The 23,170-nt window shown below is 43.8% G+C and overlaps 5 protein-coding genes across 5 annotated transcripts; all 5 read left to right on the top strand.

Annotated features, from left to right (window-relative positions):
* The first annotated feature begins 7,543 nt into the window (after positions 1–7,543).
* LOC143011856 (protocadherin alpha-3-like) lies at positions 7,544–10,513 on the top strand. The gene is made up of 2 exons (XM_076164857.1): positions 7,544–10,016; positions 10,501–10,513. The coding sequence occupies exons 1-2, from the start codon at positions 7,621–7,623 to the stop codon at positions 10,511–10,513; spliced, it is 2,409 nt and encodes an 802-aa protein (XP_076020972.1). The 5' UTR covers positions 7,544–7,620.
* Positions 10,514–10,920: 407 nt separating this feature from the next.
* Positions 10,921–13,320, top strand: LOC143011855 (protocadherin alpha-8-like). Its single transcript, XM_076164856.1, has one exon. The coding sequence runs from the start codon at positions 10,921–10,923 to the stop codon at positions 13,318–13,320; it is 2,400 nt and encodes a 799-aa protein (XP_076020971.1).
* Positions 13,321–14,315: 995 nt separating this feature from the next.
* Positions 14,316–16,709, top strand: LOC143011854 (protocadherin alpha-8-like). The gene has a single exon (XM_076164855.1). It carries the CDS (start codon positions 14,316–14,318, stop codon positions 16,707–16,709), a length of 2,394 nt encoding a protein of 797 aa, XP_076020970.1.
* Positions 16,710–17,437: 728 nt separating this feature from the next.
* Positions 17,438–20,187, top strand: LOC143011852 (protocadherin alpha-2-like). Its single transcript, XM_076164853.1, has 2 exons — positions 17,438–19,930; positions 20,121–20,187. Exons 1-2 carry the CDS (start codon positions 17,556–17,558, stop codon positions 20,185–20,187), a joined length of 2,442 nt encoding a protein of 813 aa, XP_076020968.1. The 5' UTR covers positions 17,438–17,555.
* Positions 20,188–20,608: 421 nt separating this feature from the next.
* LOC143011851 (protocadherin alpha-3-like) lies at positions 20,609–23,089 on the top strand. Its single transcript, XM_076164852.1, has one exon. The coding sequence runs from the start codon at positions 20,699–20,701 to the stop codon at positions 23,087–23,089; it is 2,391 nt and encodes a 796-aa protein (XP_076020967.1). The 5' UTR covers positions 20,609–20,698.
* The last annotated feature ends 81 nt before the right edge of the window (positions 23,090–23,170 follow it).

Raw genomic sequence — 23,170 nt, 5'->3', positions numbered from 1 at the left:
GTATGAATAAAACAATGAGACATGGGTGTGGAATATGAGCGCTAACGCTGTCAGCCTGAATGAGTCAGGCGTACAGTATCCCACTCTCTCCTCCCACTCTCTGCCTTTCTTTGCCTTCCCCTCCCTTTGTTCCTCTTATCACCGCTACCCCACATTTTTCTTCTCATATCCACCTTTTTTTCCACAGTTTCTCTCCCGTTGCTGACTTGTTTCTGCGGTCACCCTCGCACCTTTCTCGTCTTTCCGTCTTCATCCTCTCACACAAAGAATCTCTCTCTCTGATTCCCTCCCCTCCCTCCCCAGCTCTCCTCCTCCTTCTCCATCTCCTACGCATCCTAATTTCCTCTGGCTGGTAATCTCTCTTATGCCCCCTCTTGTCTCTGTATGTGATTGCATACTGGTACAAATGGCTGATAGCTTTTGTTCGGTGTTTCAGATCCTGGGTGACACTTTGAGTTTAGCTTGCTCTCTCCACTCTGGTTGTTTATTATTGTGACACCTCCTCCCCTACAGAGACGCCCTCCCCTCCTTCTACAGTATCTGCCCTTGCTGCGACTGTGAGAGGACCTGAATATCTCAGAGCAACATTTTCTTTCTGTCGGTTTAAGGACTGCGGCAAAAGTGGAGATAGGAATTTGGATGTTCACCTGACTTGAAATGATGAAAACACTTCCATACCCTGATTTGTTTTAGATTATCACCTTTTTCAGTGTAAGAACATTTTGAGCCACTATTATAGTATTATATCACTATGTGTTGCCTCTAACTCTGGTTGATTTGGTGCTGTGTGTTAATCCGTTCAGCTACTGAGGACTACTTGGCTCTTTCTATATGATGTGATTCTGTAATGTCATCTATCTCTGTATTAAAGCAGCAATTTCATCAAGAGGCATTTTAAAGCTGAAGCTCTGGGGCCTTTAGATTACAGCCTTACAGTGCCTGTCTGTGTGGAACAAACAGTGTCTATCTGTCCCCTCCTTCATTCTCTTGTGAAAATTGTGGTGTTTTTGTCTACTTGTTGAGGTGTTGACTGGGGAGAGTACAGTAGGTAGTTATACAATGAAATTTAGAAGTAGGGCAAGATGTGTTTAATGCCTGATTGTTGTGGGCTGCTTTCTTATCAGGTGGGCTGATATGAGCAGGCATCGACTTTAATCTGCTGATACACTGCGGGTGTTAAAGCCTGTGTGTGTGTGTGTGTGTGTGTGTGTGTGTGTGTGTGTGTGTGTGTGTGTGTGTGTGTGTGTGTGTGTGTGTGTGTGTGTGTGTGTGTGTGTGTGTGTGTGTGTGTGTGTGTGTGTGTGTGTGTGTGTGTGTGTACACTCATAATATCGCTGCTAACAGTTTATTGTTTAAGTGATGTGGTTTAAAACCGGACTATTGAATCATAGAATCCTCCCTTGGCGGTAAATGTGTTGTTTTCCATTGTGTCTTTGTGCGTTGGGCTTACATGTTGTTGTTTCACTTTATTGTGAAATGTTCTCACACATTTTCCATTCAAATTCGCTTGGGCCACAGAAATACGCATGATGCTTCAAAGACTATGATTTGCTAAATTTAGACTTTGGTTATATAAAGAAATGTATGAAGATATAATTGTGATGGATGATATTTACTTGGGTTAATGGGCCCCTGTGTGTTTGTGCATGTATTTAAGGTCACACAGCACAATAGTAAACAGAGACTCACAGTTAGGGACTATGTCTATATGTCGAGGAATGCTTTTTAGAATGATTTGAAAGATTTATATACAAGTTCAAAAAAGGTTCAGTAAAAATAGAGCCTGCCAGTTTTGTATAAAGGAGCTAAAGTAACATTCAGCCTCTGACACACTTTGCATCAAAGCCACCTGCTGGCAGCTTCAGACCAGGGCAGGAATATGCACCTCTGCAGATCTCCTCAATAATTTAAGTGCTGAGATGATTTTTTCTCCTTTTTTTAGAATAACAAGACTATAAGCATATATATTCAAACCTTAAGACCTTTGTATGTTAATGGATTGTACCTAAGTCATACTGTAGGAATTCATCCACTTTAAATATTAGTATGTGCATGTGACCTCACTGCAGATGAACCAACACACATACAGGTCTCTCTCTCTCTCTCTCTCTCTCTCTCTCTCTCTCTCTCTCTCTCTCTCTCTCTCTCTCTCTCTCTCTCCCTCCCTCCCCCATCCCCTCTTAAAATCAAACACACATTCACATCTGCTGATTTGCTGGGGTGATGTCCATGCAGATGATGATGACGAAGGTGTTTGCCTTTCTCCTAAACTTAAGAGTCTTAAGTTTAAGCGATGTCATAATTGTATAGTTGCCTTCATTTTGAGTGGAAAGTGGAGCAGCCTCACAAAACCATTGTGAATGTTTTTAATGTGAGATTCTCTGCAGGCCAGCACTCTCCTCCATTATTCAGTCCATTTTCTTAAGAAATGGGCCAAGTCCTTATGTAGCATGCAGCCCAGACCTGCAGTGCACTTTTCTACATTTTACATGCGGTGTTGCCTGGTGCATATTCAGCACCGCATGATGAGCATGGAAGTAAAAATAGACATGATGCAGTACTTCAAGATTATAGGTTATGTATGAACACCAGTGAAACATGGATAATCAGTTTACATATTTGGAGAAGTTTGGGTTTTCCTGGTAGATTGAGAAAGAAAGTCTTGTTTGAATTGTGTGTGTTTACTTCATATTTGACAGCTGGCATGCATTTCTCCTATTCATTCAGTAATTCTTCTTTTCAGCTGTGGCAAGACACGCTTACTGTTTTTGCAGTTGGTGTGTTAGTATGTATCAGACCGGATGTGCCTATATGCAGTTAAGTGTTCTGATGTGTAGCAGACTGGATGTGACAGAGGAGCGGATATTGTTCCACACATCCACATGTGCTTTGCCTGTCTGGAAGAGCAGGCAGTGTAATTTCCGCAGGCAAAGCAAATGTGTAGCAGACACATAGACAGCTGGTGTAGCTGTGCTGCTACGGTTGTGTGTGTATATGTGTGTGTAAGTGTGTGAATGTGCTAATCTAATACAAGGTTATAAAGCTCTGGCTGCCTCTGACTGCTCTGTGTGCCAGTGTGTGAAGGTGTGCTTGTGTAACTGGCTGCAGAGAACAAAGAAACGACTGGAAAATCTCCCCCTTGTGGCAAAAAAATGGTATTACCCAGCCATTTCTTTTCACTGTGTGTCAATGCATTCAATTATTTAGCATGTTCCCACTCAGTGTGTTAGTGTATTGATCGGTTATGTTATTGAGTTTCCGGAGCTGCACTGATCCATGGATATCCAGCGCCGGCCCATTTTCTGCTCGGTGACGTTTAAAACCCGACACGGTCCGTACTCTCTTCCCCACTGAACTCTGATTGACAAATCTAGGTTACCCATGCCTGAGAATAAAGCAAGATTTATTCTAAATCCCCACAAAATTGTCAGAGAGGAATCGAGCAGGATACAGAGGAAGAGAGGATGAGTAGATGTGTGTGTGTGGGGGGTGTATGGGTCTTTTGGTTGCATCAGTGTTACCATAGATACAAGAGGGGGGGTAGTGAATCTATTATGGCTGCGCCCTGTGAAAGCAGAAATCTATTGACGCAGCCTTTGTCACTAGGCACAATGTTGAACCAATCAGTGTCCACTACAGGCACGTAACTGACCAATCAGGTTGCTCCCCTGCTTGTGCTGTAACCAAACCTTATTGATCATGTCTCACACTGTTTTGATGAAACAGTTGATTTGTTTTCTTAAAGGAAACATGACTGCGTCTATGTGCTGTGTTTATTTCATCAGAACACAATGAGTCACACAGCACCTTCTCAATGACCTACATGTACATACAGTGTGAGGGAAATCTCTGCTTTGACAGACATCCTTTCGTCCCCACCCCTCTCTCCCCCTCTCCCTCTCTCACACACCCTAGTCTGTGTGAAAGTAGTCCTCTTACTCTTTAATAAGGTTTGCATCAGCTTGTTTGTGTTGTGTGTATTAGATCTGTTTCTCCCTGCGGCTAAACTCCAGACACTGACATATGTGCAGTTGTGATGCTTGCTTAGATTTGCTATAGGTTATGCATGACAGCTTCACTAACACTGCTCTCTGATGATCATACTGTAGTAACTGCAATTGCATGTGTTGGCATATAAGTCTTCAATGATGCAGGCTTTCGTCATCACAAGGCCATTTCTCTAATGATCTGAGATTATTGTTAAATGGCTGGTGTATAGATAAGTAAGAGTATGTAGAATGACAACTTTGTATTGATATGTGTTCCCAATTAGGTAAATAAGTAACAAGTAACTAATTACAGTCTGTGATTGTTGACTCGTCTGGTTTAGCAAGATGTCATTCTTAGAGCCATGTCCTGTCATTTTACTAAATGTTGTAGATTTGTTCTATAGCTTGATTCCTTCTTTCCTCCGGCAATACTATTTGTTCTCGTTCTTATATCATGTTCAGATGAGTTTATCATGTCTATCATCTGCTTTACCAAAGTATGCAGGGCTTTAATGTATTGCTTAATTAAGGCGTGGTCCTATATGAGCACCTCAGCACACACAATGTTGTGATGAATGTGTTTGAGCTATAGGCATTTAGAAACAGACATGAGCAAGTGTGTGTTGCCCCCTTGTGTCCTGATTAGCTGAATTGCAAGACAGCATGCTATCAATATGCGGTCACGTGAGGCAGGAGGGAGCGTGTGGGCTCCAGGAGTGGGCGAGTTTGTCCCCAGAGCCCGAGCCCAGGGAAGGCGCAGGGTGTTGGGCATGCCTGAGTGAAAAGGTCAGCGTCCCCGTGGGGCTGTGGGGGTGGAAAGATGGAAAGGCAGTGCTGCCAAAGGGATTGTGCCATAACGAATATGCTGCTGCAGACCTGCATTACCAATGCATGAGCAGCTCTATACTGCAACCACACACAACCTCTGGTAGGAGATGTGTGGCTTTCTTAAGTGCACGTGCTTGTGTCCATGCTGGGCTTTGGGGTCTTAAATGAGGGCGAAAGGACAGAACACACAAAAACAGAGTATTCTTATATTTTAAACGCATTGGGCTTCTTCCTGTTCTATGTATGTCAGTGTGCACACATGCATCATGTCTGTGCCACAGATGGCGTTGCTATGGAGACGAGGGAAGTGCAGAAGGAGAGAGAGGGGAGGGGGGAGAGGCTCGCCTTGAAGCATGTTCAGATAGCACCCTTCCCCCCATCTACTCAATGCTTTCACGCAGATGCACAGCACACCGCACACCCTTACACACATCCTTACACACACGTTTACTCACATATACACTTCTGATTACACAGAGGAAAGTCATAGAATCAATATCACATAGAAATAATATGGTGACTATACAGTATGTGATATTCCTTTAATAATGCAGTGACCACACCCAAAAGGCTGCTCCCTACTGCTCACCCCCGCACCCCCCTACACACACACACACACACACACACACACCTGCTACTGCCTGCTGTTTCCTTTCTTCAGCATCCCATATTTGCTAAACCACAGACAATAAGGCAGGCGTCCAATCAGCCACCATTTGCATCATTGCATGCACCACTGATGTGTTAAGGCACCACATATGTATTTTTCTAAACCAATATTTATTCAGGATTAATTATTCAGCATATATTATTATATCCTCAGGAAATGCTGCTTTCATCAGAATCCATTAAAAGGAAAACATTGTCTTCACACTCATTCGATTTACTTTACAGGCTGAGACATTTGACAAAGTCTGTGTTTGAGTGTGTGCCTGGGCCTTTGCCTGTGAATCATTTAGTGTGTGTGCAGTTAATCTGTAGAGGTTTTAATGGTTAATTGAGCGCTCTGCAGATTATCCCTGCCTCGATGTATCTGTGTCTGATCAGCGTGCACATTCCCATGACGCGGACAGTGTGTCCTCCACGCGGGGTAGAGGGCGAGCTCAGCAGCAGGGCCTGACTCTGCTGGGGTGGGGGTGAAAACCACAGCTTCAAATATCAACCAGAAATGTTGGCAATAAAGAACACAAGTTTGCTTATGAATTAACCGTGATGAATGTTTGATCTTAGTGAGTTGTGATTGATAGTAATACAGGTCTCAATCAGTGTGTGTGTTTGACCTAGATAATTTTCTATGTTGTTGACGATGACATCAGCATCCTGTGTAGTTTATATGTTTGAGAATAATTCAGTGGTTATTTTTGGTTGCAGTCCTGTCAGGTCAGACAGCGACCTACAAATAAACCGAATCACTGAACTCTGTCATGAGGCTGTCTGGGCCTGGAGGAGCAGGTGCTCTGTGTGTGTGTGTGTGTGTGTGTGTGTGTGTGTGTGTGTGTGTGTGTGTGTGTGTGTGTGTGTGTGTGTGTGTGTGTGTGTGTGTGTGTGTGTGTGTGTGTGTGTGTGTGTGTGTGTGTGTGTGTGTGTGTGTGTGTGTGTGTGTGTGTGTGTGTGTGTGTGTGTGTGTGTGTGTGTGTGTAACGTAAAAGTGCATTTCTATAGGAATTATTCTTCTGTTACCATGCAGGATGAAAATGGTTCACACATGCGGCCCCCCTGTGAGCTATTACTCTTATTGCTTGTTGGGGGAGTAGATGACGGTGGCTCAGTGTGTGGAGGTTATTAATACTTTCAAATTAAATCATGTTTCCCATGGACTGGAAATAGGACAGGAGTTTCTGAACCCGGGGGTTAATCCAGGGATTACAATGGGGAGTGTTTCTGAGTGTATCTCTGTGTGAACACCAGAACACAACACACCCAAAATGTAGCAAAGCAAAACACACATGCGCGCGCACACACACACACACACACACACACACACACACACACACACACACACACACACACACACACACACACACACACACACACACACACACACACACACACACACACACACACACACACTGTATCTCTCCCCTGTGCCCATTAAGTGACCAGTGCAACAGGGTCCTATTTTTTTTTCATTGCCCTCAAGGCTTTTTTAATACAGAGAAGAATGAGACATGGAAAAGTATGAGATGTGGTGCAGTGACAGAAATTTGCATTGATTATTAATTTCTATAACAAACAGCATGGCGAAGCATTGAGATACTGTGTGTGTGTGTGTGTGTGTGTGTGTGTGTGTGTCTGTGTGTGAAATGTAAATGGCGATCATAACACGTTGTCTCATTCATTCAGCTCTCATTCTCTGTCGCGCTGTCCGTGGTCCTGAAAAGTCTATTTCAGTTTCTCAGCCATATATGAACAAACTGACTTAATTCTGTTATGGGGGTAAAATTAAACAGGCTGGTTTGACAGCAGGTGCATTTCTACATATAACCGTGTCGCACTGTAGTGATTACTGCGGTCTGTGATACACCAGGAAGCAAACTCACATTGCCACTGATTTGTGTAGTTTTCTTCTTTCACCACTTGACGCCACTGTTGCTCCATCCAGCGAAAACACAGCCGTATGACGAGGCCCCTCCTGTTTCCACACGATAGGGACGTTTCTTCACCCTTTGTTGTATAGAAACGGCGGAGAAGACAGAAGCACAAACGTTGGTACATTTCGTCTGGAATAGAAGATCGCTTCAGCTTGTGTCTTCCACACTGCACAGTAACTTGGATTCATGCTTAGATCTCACTGGACAGGAATATGTCTTCACCTTTTCGACGGAGCTCATTTGGGATATATGCAGGGCTTCTTCTACTGGGTTGTTATTGGGAAGCGGTTACTGGACAGCTCTCCTACTCCGTCTCAGAGGAGGTAAACCCAGGCACCCCTGTTGGAAATATCGCCAAGGATTTAAACCTTCATTTACACGATTTGGAATCCCGCGGATTTCACATTGTAACCGGATCAAAGAGAAATTTCTTCGAGGTAAATCTAAAGACTGGTGTCCTTTACGTCAGTGAGAGAATAGACAGAGAGGAGCTCTGTGCTGAGGAGCGCAAATGCTCACTAAGTGTAGAGGCCGTGATAAATAACCCTTTGAAGCTCTTTCGTTTTGATATCGACATTTTAGATGTAAATGATAATTCCCCGTCGTTTACAACCAGTTTGCAAAATCTATACATCGCAGAGAGTACGCTGCCGGGAGTGAAATTTGCACTGTCAGAGGCAAGTGATGCAGATTTTGGGAAAAATGGCGTTAGTAATTACAAATTAAGCCAGAATGAGCATTTTAGTTTGGATGTGCACAAAGGAGGAGAGAGTGTGTCTGCTGAGTTAGTGCTGCAGAAAGCGTTAGACCGAGAGAAACAGCCTGTTCTCACTCTGACACTGACCGCTGTAGATGGAGGGAGTCCATCAAAATCTGGTACCTCCCATCTCGTTATTAATGTCTTAGACAACAACGATAACATTCCAATATTCAGCGAATCTCTGTATAAGACTAAAATCCCCGAAAACACGCCCCCAGGCACAGTAATACTCGCAGTAAACGCAACTGATGCAGATGAGGGGGTGAACAGTGAGATTCTGTATTCACTGAGAAGCAAAGATCAAGACCGCGTACTTGATATTTTTGAAATCGACAGTCATACGGGAATCATTAAGGTAAAAGGCAACATAGACTATGAAGAGAGGAAGGCTTTTGAGATACGCGTGGAGGCGCGTGACAGAGGCCAGCCCCCTATGTCTGCTCACTGCAAGGTGTTAGTGGAAGTCTTAGATCTGAACGATAACGTCCCTGAGATCACAGTGACGTCACTGGTGAACACAGTGAAGGAGGACGCCAAAGCAGGTACTGCTATAGCTCTGGTGTCTGTGCTTGACAAAGATGATGGTAAAAACGGTGCAGTCAAAGCTGTGATCGCCAATGAAGTTCCCTTTAAATTGGACACAAATTACAAAAACTATTATTCTTTAGTAGTTGACGGTCCGCTAGACAGAGAAACTGAGGCTCAGTACAATGTTACTATAGTAGCAACGGATGAAGGCATCCCGCCGCTGTCCAGCACCAACATCATCACTGTTCGTGTTTCTGATGTGAATGATAACGCGCCTCGCTTTTCAGAGCCACTGATCAATGTGTATGTGAAAGAGAACAGCGCCGTAGGAGCGGTGATTAAAAAGGTAACTGCGGCTGATGCGGACATCGATCAGAACGGTCAGGTGAGCTACTCGTTTTTAGATACAGTAAACAGTAACTCAGTGCCTCCTTCTACAATGGTGAACATCAACTCAGATACTGGAGATATAATCAGTCTGCAGACTTTTAACTATGAGGAGTTAAACACCTTTCAGTTCAAAGTTCAGGCCACAGACTCTGGTGTTCCTCCTCTCAGCAGCAACGTGACTGTGAACGTTTTCATCCTGGATGAAAATGACAACAATCCTGTGATTCTTGCTCCTTATTCTGAGCACGGCTCCGTGAACAGTGAGAACATTCCCTACTCTGCTGAAGCGGGATACTTTGTGGCAAAGATCAGGGCTGTAGACGCAGACTCTGGCTACAATGCTCTGCTAGCTTATCACCTGTCTGAGCCCAAAGGAACCAACCTGTTCCGGATCGGAACCAGCACCGGAGAAATCAGGACTAAGAGGCGAATGAGCGACAACGACCTGAAGACTCACCCGTTGGTGGTGTTGGTGTGTGATAATGGAGAACCCTCCCTGTCAGCAACTGTGTCTATTGATATGGTGGTGGTTGAGAGCACAGCTGACATCCAGACTCAGTTCAGACATGTGCCGATAAAGGAAGAGAGCTTCTCTGATTTAAACCTGTATCTGCTGATCGCCATTGTGTCGGTGTCAGCGATCTTTCTGCTGAGCCTGATCAGTCTCATAGCTGTGAAATGCCACAGGACAGACAGCAGTTTCAGCAGGTACAGCGCCCCAATGATCACCACCCACCCTGACGGGAGCTGGTCTTACTCCAATGCTACTCAGCAGTATGACGTGTGTTTCAGCTCAGACACGCTGAAGAGTGATGTAGTAGTTTTCCCAGCGCCGTTTCCACCTGTAGATGGAGAACTGATCAGTATTAATGGAGGAGACACTTTTACCAGGACTCAGACTTTACCAACCACAGATAAGGTAAGAATATGGTTATTAAATGTTAGGCCAATTACGTTTTTTTCACCTGTTAATTTAAAATGGAATTGGACGCTTTTCATCAAAAGTTTTTGATTTGTATGGATTTGTAATTGTATCAAAACGTGGAACCTACCATGGTCAAAGTTTCTACAATTTCGAAAATCCTTTTTTTATTTTTGTTAAACTCCTTACCTGCGTGTTTCTGTCCTTTGCGTTTGTTTGTCTGAGACATCAACATGCACCTGTTCACAATGGAAAAGCAATTCCATTTCACTCAAATTGGACAGTGTATAAAAGTTATTTCACTTTTGTTTATCGTTGATACTACAGGTTTTCATTTTGTTCCCATGGATATTGTCATAATTTTAATATTTTTTTCTACAAATATCGGCATTCTTAATAGATCATGACCTGTCCGAGCTTTGCGTCTTTGTTTTTTAGAATTGCGCATTGTATTTCCCACTGTTACCTATAGTTGTGTATCTCCCTGATCAGGGAAATGTTGTAGCGTGGGACAGCGTGAATCCATGTTGTCGGATTGCTGTAAAATCGCCGCCATCGTTTTCCCTGCATTTAAGGTGAAAATGATGGTCACATGCGGAAATGGCTTTGCCGTCTCTTTGTGGTCAGATGTTGGATGTAGTTATTGGAAATGTCCACACGGGGACATTGTAGACCATGGCATTTGGACTTTTAAGCAAGGATGGACAGGACTCCTCCCAGATAGAGACGATGACGTTTCTCTGGGCTTTGTTACAAAGAGACACAGGCTGAGCGAGAACGGAGCGAATATCTCTTTACACTGGCTGGTAAAACGAGAGAGACTGGATTATTGTGTTTTATACCTTATGGTAGCTATATGACTCGACTGTTTATCTTTGGATCCATTCTTTTTTCCGCAAGCTGGACATAATAATGTATTTCACAGTCATCTCAAGACCCTTTAACATTTATTGTGCGATCGTGCTGCTGAATTGTTGCTGGGACGCGGTCACTGCACAGCTCTCGTACTCCGTCTCAGAGGAGGTAAATGTGGGGACTTCGGTTGGAAATATCTCCAAGGATCTAAATCTCAACGTACAGGATTTGGAGAGCCGCATGTTTCAGGTCGTTACTGGATCCAAGAGGAAATATTTTGATGTGAATCTGAAAACGGGTGTTCTCTTTGTCAGCGAAAGAATAGACCGAGAGGAGCTTTGTGCGAAGGCTCCAAAATGCACCGTGAGTGTGGAGGCAGTGATAAACAGCCCGCTGAAGCTTTATCGGTTAGACATCACTATAGCAGATGTAAATGATAATGCACCAGTTTTCTCTGAGAATTTACAGGCACTAAACATCGCAGAGAGTACTTTACCGGGAGTGAAATTTGGACTAATAGAGGCATCAGATATAGATGTTGGAAGAAATGGAGTTAATACATACAAGCTGAGTACGAATGATTATTTTTCTTTGGATATTCATAAAGGGAAGGACAGCGTGTCTGCCGAGTTAGTGCTACAGAAACCTTTAGACCGCGAGAATGAGTCCGTTGTGAAACTCACACTGACTGCATTAGATGGAGGAAATCCACCCAAGTCAGGAACATCACAGATCATTATCACTGTTCTAGATAATAACGATAATCTGCCAATTTTTAGTAGTTCTTTGTATAAAACTAAAATAGCTGAAAACGTACGTATTGGGTCAACACTTGTGGTTTTGGATGCAAAAGACGCAGATGATGGTGTAAATGGAGAGATAGAATACTCGCTAAGAAGCAAAGGTCAGGATCATATTTTAGACATATTTGAAATTGATCCTATAACTGGTGCGATTCTTGTGAGAGGTAACATCGATTTTGAAGAACATCCAGCGTTTGAGATTCACGCACAGGCCAGTGACAGAGGCCAGCCCCCTATGTCTGCTCACTGCAAAGTGTTAGTGGAAGTTTTGGACCTGAACGATAACGTCCCTGAGATCACGGTGACGTCACTGGTGAACACAGTGAAGGAGGACGCTAAAGTAGGTACTGCTATAGCTCTGGTGTCTGTGCTGGATAACGATGGTGGCAAAAATGGAGTAGTACAAGCTGCTATTGCAAATGAAGTTCCCTTTAAATTGGACACAAATTATAAAAACTATTATTCTTTAGTAATTGACGGTCCGCTAGACAGAGAAACTGAGGCTCAGTACAATGTTACTATAGTGGCAAAAGATGAAGGCATCCCGCCGCTGTCCAGCACCAACATCATCACTGTTCGTGTTTCTGATGTGAATGATAACGCGCCTCGCTTTTCAGAGCCACTGATCAATGTGTATGTGAAAGAGAACAGCGCCGTAGGAGCGGTGATTAAAAAGGTAACTGCGGCTGATGCGGACATCGATCAGAACGGTCAGGTGAGCTACTCGTTTTTAGATACAGTAAACAGTAACTCAGTGCCTCCTTCTACAATGGTGAATATAAACTCAGAGACTGGAGATATAATCAGTCTGCAGACTTTTAACTATGAGGAGATGAAAACCTTCCAGTTCAAAGTTCAGGCCACAGACTCTGGTGTTCCGCCTCTCAGCAGCAACGTGACTGTGAACGTTTTCATCCTGGATGAAAATGACAACAATCCTGTGATTCTTGCTCCTTATTCTGAGCACGGCTCCGTGAACAGTGAGAACATTCCCTACTCTGCTGAAGCGGGATACTTTGTGGCAAAGATCAGGGCTGTAGACGCAGACTCTGGCTACAATGCTCTGCTAGCTTATCACCTGTCTGAGCCCAAAGGAACCAACCTGTTCCGGATCGGAACCAGCACCGGAGAAATCAGGACTAAGAGGCGAATGAGCGACAACGACCTGAAGACTCACCCGTTGGTGGTGTTGGTGTGTGATAATGGAGAACCCTCCCTGTCAGCTACTGTGTCTATTGATATGGTGGTGGTTGAGAGCACAGCTGACATCCAGACTCAGTTCAGACATGTGCCGATAAAGGAGGAGAGCTTCTCTGATTTAAACCTGTACCTGCTGATCGCCATTGTGTCAGTATCAGCGATCTTTCTGCTGAGCCTGATCAGTCTCATAGCAGTGAAATGCCACAGGACAGACAGCAGTTTCAGCAGGTACAGCGCCCCAATGATCACCACCCACCCTGACGGGAGCTGGTCTTACTCCAATGCTACTCAGCAGTATGACGTTTGTTTCAGCTCAGACACGCTGAAGAGTGATGTAGTAGTTTTCCCAGCACCGTTTCCACCTGTAGATGGAGAACTGATCAGTATTAATGGAGGAGACACTTTTACCAGGACTCAGACTTTACCAACCACAGAGAAGGTAAGAGTAACTTGATTGTTTGTCTTACACCAAGGCTCGAAAATGTATACGTCAATAATCACAATGTCTTACGCATTTCCTTAATGTAAGTTTTATACATCCAACTAGCATTTTTTCCGTGAGTTAGACTTTGTTTACGTTTTATGAGTCGTATGAAAGAAGTTGAGTAGATATTCCGGTCATCATTCGCTTCTCTGGTCAGTGTAGATGTATGTCTCTGTTCGTGGTGCTGAAATGGAGTGGACGTGTCAATATAAAACGAGGTGTAGTTTCTACTCTGATATAGTTTTTGTGTTTTTCACAGTTCTTTACTTCAGATGTCAGCATTATGGCGTTTACTCGATTTCTGTAAAATATGTCTATCATAGCCATAAATAACGTATGTCACACCACATTTTATTCTTGGAAAATTATGGAGGTAGATGTCTCACCATTTATTCGATGTGTTTCTCCGGTTGTGGAAAAAACAATTCTCATTTAGATTTGATATATTTCCTCAGATTTGTACCGCAATTTGCATAACACTGGCTTCCAAGAGACATTTTACATTTGACAATCTGAAACTGAAATCGCGATACTCTGATCCTGAAATTGTCACTAAGCGTTGCATATTGTTGGATATTATAGAAATGTACTAATTCCATAATTTCAGAGATAATCGTGTCTATACTGGCTTTCTTGGTTTGCGGAGGGAGACAATATGTGTAATGGTTTATTTTTATCTTCTTCAGTGTGTAGTTTAGTTAGTTCAAAATTCCACGGGGTGACGCTGGAGACCGTCGGTAGGAGAGGAGCTCGTTCAGTTGCACAGGCTCCTCCCACATGTACAGTGTGATGATGTGTTCGGGAGGCTTCCACACAAAGGGACGCTGATAGAGAAAGCACAGAGTGGGGCGAGATCCGCGTTGGTTATTGATCATTTCGAAAAAGATAACCCGAAGGTTCCCGATGTTTTGCTTCGATGAAAACCGCCTCATGTGATTTACGTTCGTCTCACTTCGGATGGGATTATGTCTTTCATTAAGAGGAATTCTATGGTGGCGTGTCTCTTATTTGTTCTGCTGGATTGTTACTGGGAAGCGGTGGCCGGGCAGCTCTCTTACACCATATCAGAGGAGACCAATCTTGGGACCACCGTAGGAAATATTGCGAAGGATCTAACCATCAATACCAATGATCTGGAGTCCCGTAAATTTCAAATCGTCACCGGAACGAAGAGAAAATTGTTCGAGGTAAACCTCCAGACTGGTGTTCTCTTTGTCAACGAGAGAATAGACAGAGAGGAGCTTTGTGCAAAGGCGCCGAGATGCACAGTCAGTGTAGAGGCCGTGATAAACGCACCACTAAAGCTTTACAGTCTAGAAATAAATATTCTGGATGTTAATGACAATTATCCGTCATTTAGTACTACTTCACAACACATTGAAATAGCTGAGAGTACATTGCCGGGGACGAAATTCCTTCTGTTGTCAGCCTTAGACGCCGATGTTGGGAAAAATGGCATTAACACATACAAGCTAAATCAAAATGACCACTTTTCTTTATCGGTGCACAAGGGAGAGAGCGTGTCTGCCGAGTTAGTGCTCCAGAAAGCGTTAGACCGAGAGAAACAGCCTGCGATCACGCTCACGTTGACTGCTGTAGATGGAGGAACACCTCCCAAATCCGGAACATCTGAAATAATGATCACTGTCTTAGATATTAACGATAACGTCCCAGTCTTTACCAAATCATTGTATAAAGCAAGTATTAGTGAAAATGTACCGCCTGGCACTACAGTGCTGACAGTAACTGCAACAGACGCTGATGACGGAATAAACGGTTTCGAGGTTTCATATTCACTGAGCAGCAAAGATCAAGATCGTATTTTGGAAATATTTCAGATAGATGAACACACAGGTTTATTGACAGTTAGGGGGAAGATTGACTATGAAGAGCACTCAGCATTTGAAATCCGTGTACAAGCCAGTGACAAAGGGCAGCCCCCAATGGCAGCGCAGTGTAAAGTGCTGGTGGAGGTGCTGGATCTGAATGACAATGCTCCTGAAATCACTGTGACGTCGTTAATCGATACTGTGAGAGAGGACGCAAAAATAGGCACTGCTGTTGCTCTCGTGTCAGTCCTAGACAGGGATGGAGGGAAGAACGGCGTGATTCATTGTGATCTGCAGAATGATATTCCTTTTAAATTAGAAACTAATTATAAAAAATACTATTCTTTAGTAGTTGATGGACCTCTAGACAGAGAAACTTTATCTCAGTATAGCCTCACCATCACTGCCACTGATGAGGGCAGCCCTCCTCTCTCCACCACCAGTGTGATCAATGTACAAGTGTCAGATGTTAATGATAATAAGCCTATGTTTGCAGAACCAATAGTCAATGTTTATATGCAAGAGAACGGTCTTATAGGCACAGTTATAAAAACTATTGCAGCAACTGATGCTGATATCAGTGAAAATGCCCAGATGAGCTATGTAATTTTACAAAATGTCAGTAACTCATTGCCTCTGTCTGCAATGGTGAACATCAACTCAGAGACTGGAGATGTAATCAGCCTTCAGACTTTTAACTATGAGGAGTTAAAAACCTTCCAGTTCAAAGTTCAGGCCACAGACTCTGGTGTTCCTCCTCTCAGCAGCAACGTGACTGTGAACGTTTTCATCCTGGATGAAAATGACAACAATCCTGTGATTCTTGCTCCTTATTCTGAGCACGGCTCCGTGAACAGTGAGAACATTCCCTATTCTGCTGAAGCGGGATACTTTGTGGCAAAGATCAGGGCTGTAGACGCAGACTCTGGCTACAATGCTCTGCTGGCTTATCACCTGTCTGAGCCCAAAGGAACCAACCTGTTCCGGATCGGCACCAGCACCGGAGAAATCAGGACTAAGAGGCGAATGAGCGACAACGACCTGAAGACTCACCCGTTGGTGGTGTTGGTGTGTGATAATGGAGAACCCTCCCTGTCAGCTACTGTGTCTATTGATATGGTGGTGGTTGAGAGCACAGCTGACATCCAGACTCAGTTCAGACATGTGCCGATAAAGGAAGAGAGCTTCTCTGATTTAAACCTGTATCTGCTGATCGCCATTGTGTCGGTGTCAGCAATCTTTCTGCTGAGCCTGATCAGTCTCATAGCTGTGAAATGCCACAGGACAGACAGCAGTTTCAGCAGGTACAGCGCCCCAATGATCACCACCCACCCTGACGGGAGCTGGTCTTACTCCAATGCTACTCAGCAGTATGATGTGTGTTTCAGCTCAGACACGCTGAAGAGTGATGTAGTAGTTTTCCCAGCGCCGTTTCCGCCTGTAGATGGAGAACTGATCAGTATTAATGGAGGAGACACTTTTACCAGGACTCAGACTTTACCAACCACAGAGAAGGTGAGAAAACAATGACATTAAGACTACTCATCATTGAATTGGGGAGGGGGGTATGTTGAGTTCATTTTGAACTGTTTTGTTAACTTGGTCAGTTTGCTTTTGATTTTGTAAAATCTTCCATTTGAAAGTGCGTGACGCTGTCCATGGTGCTGAAAGCATCATGAGCTATATAGTAAACAAGAAAAGCTAAGCGTTTGTGTAACGTTTTCAAGATTTTATGGGCTCAACAGATTTTGCATTCAATAGTTTGGAATAGTCTATGTGTTTCTTGCAACCAAATTGAAATTCATGTTTCTGTCTGACTGCCCATTAAGAAATGTTGTATTAGCCAGTGTTAATCTCCTCAGATGTTTTCAGGTTTAAGCAGTTCTATTCAACCAGATAGCACCATCTAAAGGATTAGGGAATTCCAGGGCAAGCAATTTTATTCAAAGGATATAGATATTTTTCATTAGTGCAGGGTTTTGTTAATAGAGCTTCCCCGAGGGTCTATTTACAGACATGTTTACCTTTTGCACAATCCTGCAGATTTGACATGGAAATCGTGATTGTGCATAGATAATGCTGTTTGATGCAGTGTACTAGGCGTACTAGACATTTATTCTAGTCGTTGGTCTTTACGCCAGAGTAACACCTGGTGTCGCTAGAGACCACATAAAATATTATATTCGATCTCTTAGCCCCCCTCCGTGCGAAAGACGTCACCAGCTGGTGCTTTGTGAAAGCAGGGAGCAGTCGAACGGAGTCGTAACGTGAATGGTTGGATTCCCATCGTGAGCGGATATATGAAAGCGTATTTTGATGTTTTGTGGATCAATCAATAGACGGATAACTTGGATTCGCCACTTTTGATTTTGCAGGATGGCTGTTTGGGAGCTATTGCATCTTTTCTGGTGGTTGTTTGTGACGTTGCTTTGTCTCAGCGGCTGCTCGGTGGCTCAGCTTTCCTATTCCGTTTCAGAAGAGGTGGACAAAGGCACTGCCGTGGGGAATCTTGCCAAGGATTTAAACCTTAATATGCAGAAACTGGAATCAACGGGTCTGCAGATTAACTCAGGATATAAGAAACGGTATTTTGACGTAAATCGGGAAACTGGTGTTCTTTTGGTTTACGAGAAGATAGACCGAGAGGAGCTCTGCCCTAATACGGTAAAATGCTCTTTAAATATAGAGGCTGTACTGAGTAACCCTCGAACCATCCATCGAATTGAAGTTGTGATTACTGATATTAATGACAATGTACCGTCTTTTCTGAAAGAATTAACCGCGATTGATATGTACGAGTCATCTTATATTGGAGAAAGACATCCACTGCCGGTAGCTCGTGACGCGGATGCGGGTATTAATTCAATAAAAGCATACAGACTGAGCCAAAATGAATATTTCGTTTTGGATATACAGGGTGTAGGCGAGCAAAGCGTGTCGGCTGAATTAATACTACAGAAAGCTTTAGACCGAGAGAAACAGGCTGTTATTGATTTAACGCTAACAGCTGTAGATGGAGGAAAACCTCCTAAATCTGGCACTATACAAATAAAAGTGAATGTACTGGATGTAAACGATAATTCACCAGTGTTCAGTAAATCTCTCTATAAAGTAAAAGTACTTGAAAATGCTCAGATTGGCACCGCATTGTTAACACTGAGTGCAACTGACTTAGACGATGGTGTCAATGGTGAACTTTTTTACTCGTTTACAGAAAGAGATCATTCAAACCCTGATGATAAATTTTCCCTGAACGAAATCACTGGAGAAATTACAGTCAAGGGAAACATTGATTATGAAGGAATCCAGGCGTATGATATTCGCGTTCAAGCACGAGACAAAGGCACTCCTCCGCGCAGTGCGCATAGTAAGGTCTTAGTAGAGGTTATTGATGAAAATGACAATTCTCCTGAAATAACGGTATCATCACTCATGAGTCCTCTGAGAGAGGACGCTGAAATAGGTTCAGTTGTTGCTCTGGTAACTGTTACAGATAAAGACGGGGACAAAAATGGCCTCACAAACTGTAAACTCACAGGCTCATCCCCATTTAAACTAAAGTCTAACTATAAAAACTATTATTCTTTGGTAGTGGACGGACCTCTAGACAGGGAGACGTTTTCACAGTATAATGTGTCAATCACAGCTACAGACGAAGGCAGCCCGCCTCTGTCGAGCAAAGGCGTCATTACTGTTAATGTCTCTGATGTTAATGACAATCCTCCACAATTCTCAGAAGCTGTTATTAATATCTATGTCAAAGAGAACAGTCCAGTTGAAGCTACGATTCACACACTGTCGACTTCTGATTCAGATGTGAATGAAAACGCAAAAGTAAGATACAACTTAATAAATAACTATGCGCAGATAGGTGCCATGGTAACTGTGAACTCAGACACTGGAGATGTAATCACTCTACAGTCATTTAACTTTGAAGAGATGAAAACCTTCCAGTTTAAAGTTCAGGCCACAGACTCTGGTGTTCCTCCTCTCAGCAGCAACGTGACTGTGAACGTTTTCATCCTGGATGAAAATGACAACAATCCTGTGATTCTTGCTCCTTATTCTGAGCACGGCTCAGTGAACAGTGAGAACATTCCATACTCTGCTGAAGCGGGATACTTTGTTGCAAAGATCAGGGCTGTAGACGCAGACTCTGGCTACAATGCTCTGCTGGCTTATCACCTGTCTGAGCCCAAAGGAACCAACCTGTTCCGGATCGGAACCAGCACGGGAGAAATCAGGACTAAGCGGCGAATGAGCGACAACGACCTGAAGACTCACCCGTTGGTGGTGTTGGTGTGTGATAATGGAGAACCCTCCCTGTCAGCTACTGTGTCTATTGATATGGTGGTGGTTGAGAGCACAGCTGACATCCAGACTCAGTTCAGACATGTGCCGACAAAGGAGGAGAGCTTCTCTGATTTAAACCTGTATCTGCTGATCGGCATTGTGTCGGTGTCAGCGATCTTTCTGCTGAGCCTGATCAGTCTCATAGCTGTGAAATGCCACAGGACAGACAGCAGTTTCAGCAGGTACAGCGCCCCAATGATCACCACCCACCCTGACGGGAGCTGGTCTTACTCCAATGCTACTCAGCAGTATGACGTATGTTTCAGCTCAGACACGCTGAAGAGTGACGTAGTAGTTTTCCCAGCGCCGTTTCCGCCTGTAGATGGAGAACTGATCAGTATTAATGGAGGAGACACTTTTTCCAGGACTCAGACTTTACCAACCACAGAGAAGGTAAGGTTACATAAAAATGTATCTTCATAGCAATATGATGTGGTGTTGATGTTTTTTACTTGTAGAGAGGTATTATTTTGCTATGTCAGGAATGAGTGTGTATTGTGTTTTGCAAAACAATTTTTTGAATCGCGGCGGTTAGCTTTTTTTTCATTTAAATGTGTGCTGGGTCTGACTCTGAAACAAATCCATCAGATACTCTGACGATGTGACCAAAGCTGCTCAGTCAGTGGGCTCCTACTTCACTTTGGTGTTTCACTGACGATAGCAACAGGGTCAAGTGGGTCAGGGTCATTGGCTGCTTTCGTCTTACACACGAGTGTTGTGTGAGTGTTGTTGCATTTGATGATTTATAATATTGTATTATTTGTCCTTGATTGCCTTTAGTATAATGGGACGCTGTCCGTGGTCCTGAAACGAGTGAAGTTGCAAAGAAATGTTAAATATCACTTGTGTTAATATCATTTTAATACTGAACGTTTACATTCGTGTCATAAGTTTGAGTGACGTTGCAGTGTGTTGAGTTCGAATGGTTGTAGTTCGTTCATTTGGCCATGTGGTGACACTCTAGACCGTGACACTGCCGGCACCATGTTGAGGTCCTGGGGCCCCTCCTACGTTTAGAGGATAATGATTTTCCTCAGCGCTTTGTTAGAATGAGACGCAGGACGAAAGGGAGTGGGACGAAGAAAATAGCCCTACATACGATTTGTCCTGTACAAATGACCAAAACATCGATATAAGAACCTGCTTTGTTCTCGTGTTGTGGAAGTATGCATCTACTGAGAGGACGGGCCTGTATTGGGATATATCTGCTGTTTGTCGTGTTGGAGTACCACTGGGAAACGGTGTCGGGGCAGCTCTCCTATTCCGTCTCAGAGGAGGTAAACACGGGGACGTCTGTTGGAAATATCTCCAAGGACCTGAATCTAAACGTGCAGGATTTGGAGTCTCGCATGTTTCAGATCGTTGCGGGATCGAGGAAGAAATATTTCGACGTAAATCTCAAGGCAGGTTTTCTGTACGTTAACGAGAGAATAGACAGAGAGGAGCTTTGTGCGAAAGCTGCACAATGTAAAATAAACGTGGAGGCGGTGATAAACAACCCACTGAAGCTTTATCGTATCGAAGTTAATATTCTTGATATAAATGATAATTACCCGTCATTCAGTGCCAAATCGCAAACTATCGACATAGCTGAGAGCTTCTTGCCTGGAGCTACATTCCCTGTGTTATCTGCCTATGATGCAGATGTCGGAAAAAATGGCATAAATACATATAAGCTAAACCCCAATGAATACTTTTCTTTATCTGTGCATAAAGGAGAGAGTGTGTCTGCCGAGTTAGTGCTCCAGAAAGCCTTAGACCGAGAGAAACAGTCTGTGATCAAGCTCACGTTGAATGCTGTAGATGGAGGAACACCTCCGAAATCAGCCACCTCCGGGATAAGCATTAATGTTTTAGATAATAATGATAACGCCCCGGTCTTCACTAAATCCTTATATAAAACGAAGATAGTAGAAAATGCGCCGCTCGGCACTACATTGCTGACTGTGACTGCAACAGACGCGGATGAAGGCGCAAACAAAGACATTACATATTCACTGAACTCAAAAGATCAGGATCACGTCTTGGAAATCTTTGATATCGATTCGGAAACAGGGACACTAACAGTTAAAGGGGAAATCGACTTTGAAACCAATCCTGCTTTTGAAATCCGTGTGCAGGCCACCGACAAAGGCCAGCCTCCCCTGGCAGCGCAGTGTAAAGTGCTGGTAGAAGTAGTGGACCTAAACGACAATGCGCCTGACATCGTCGTGACGTCACTACTAAGCACAGTGATGGAGGACGCTGAAGTCGGTACTGCAGTTGCACTTGTGTCAGTGCTTGACAAAGATGGAGGCAAAAACGGCGACATTAAATGTGAAATCTTGGACTCGGTTCCTTTTAAGTTAGAGACCAATTACAAAAATTATTTCTCTTTAGTTATTGCTGGACCTGTAGACAGAGAGTTAGTTACCCAATACAACATCAGAGTCACGGCTACGGATGAGGGAAGTCCCCCTCTCTCCACCTCTAGTATGATTTATGTTAAGGTTTCTGATGTAAATGACAACGCACCTCGATTTTCAGAGAAGGAAATCAACGTGTATATAGTAGAGAACAAGCCAGTAGGCGCTGTTATACAAACTGTGTCTGCAGCTGATTCTGACATCAGTGAAAATGGCCAGGTCAGCTATTCATTAGTCGGTAATAATAACGCCTTACCTCTGTCTGCAATGGTGAACATTAACTCAGATACGGGAGATATAATCAGTCTGCAGTCATTTAACTATGAGGAGATGAAAACCTTCCAGTTCAAAGTTCAGGCCACAGACTCTGGTGTTCCTCCTCTCAGCAGCAACGTGACTCTGAACGTTTTCATCCTGGATGAAAATGACAACAATCCTGTGATTCTTGCTCCTTATTCTGAGCACGGCTCTGTGAACAGTGAGAACATTCCCTACTCTGCTGAAGCGGGATACTTTGTGGCAAAGATCAGGGCTGTAGACGCAGACTCTGGCTACAATGCTCTGCTGGCTTATCACCTGTCTGAGCCCAAAGGAACCAACCTGTTCCGGATCGGAACCAGCACCGGGGAAATCAGGACTAAGAGGCGAATGAGCGACAACGACCTGAAGACTCATCCGTTGGTGGTGTTGGTGTGTGATAATGGAGAACCCTCCCTGTCAGCTACTGTGTCTATTGATATGGTGGTGGTTGAGAGCACAGCTGACATCCAGACTCAGTTCAGACATGTGCCGACAAAGGAGGAGAGCTTCTCTGATTTAAACCTGTATCTGCTGATCGCCATTGTGTCGGTGTCAGCGATCTTTCTGCTGAGCCTGATCAGTCTAATAGCTGTGAAATGCCACAGGACAGACAGCAGTTTCAGCAGGTACAGCGCCCCAATGATCACCACCCACCCTGACGGGAGCTGGTCTTACTCCAATGCTACTCAGCAGTATGACGTGTGTTTCAGCTCAGACACGCTGAAGAGTGATGTAGTAGTTTTTCCTGCGCCGTTTCCGCCTGTAGATGGAGAACTGATCAGTATTAATGGAGGAGACACTTATTCCAGGACTCAGACTTTACCAACCACAGAGAAGGTAAGAGCACAATGACATTAAGACTCCTTTTCATTGAATCGGGGGTGGGTGGGTGGTATGTTGAGTTCGTCAGTTTGTATTTGATTCTTTAAAATA

Source organism: Genypterus blacodes, unplaced genomic scaffold, assembly GCF_046128005.1.
Source record: "Genypterus blacodes isolate CSIRO-AG114 ecotype Tasmania unplaced genomic scaffold, CSIRO-AGI_Gbla_v1 ptg000139l_1, whole genome shotgun sequence".
Taxonomy (NCBI): domain Eukaryota; kingdom Metazoa; phylum Chordata; class Actinopteri; order Ophidiiformes; family Ophidiidae; genus Genypterus; species Genypterus blacodes.
The sequence above is the reverse complement of the archived record's forward strand: the minus strand, read 5'-3'. Positions and strand labels throughout refer to the sequence as shown.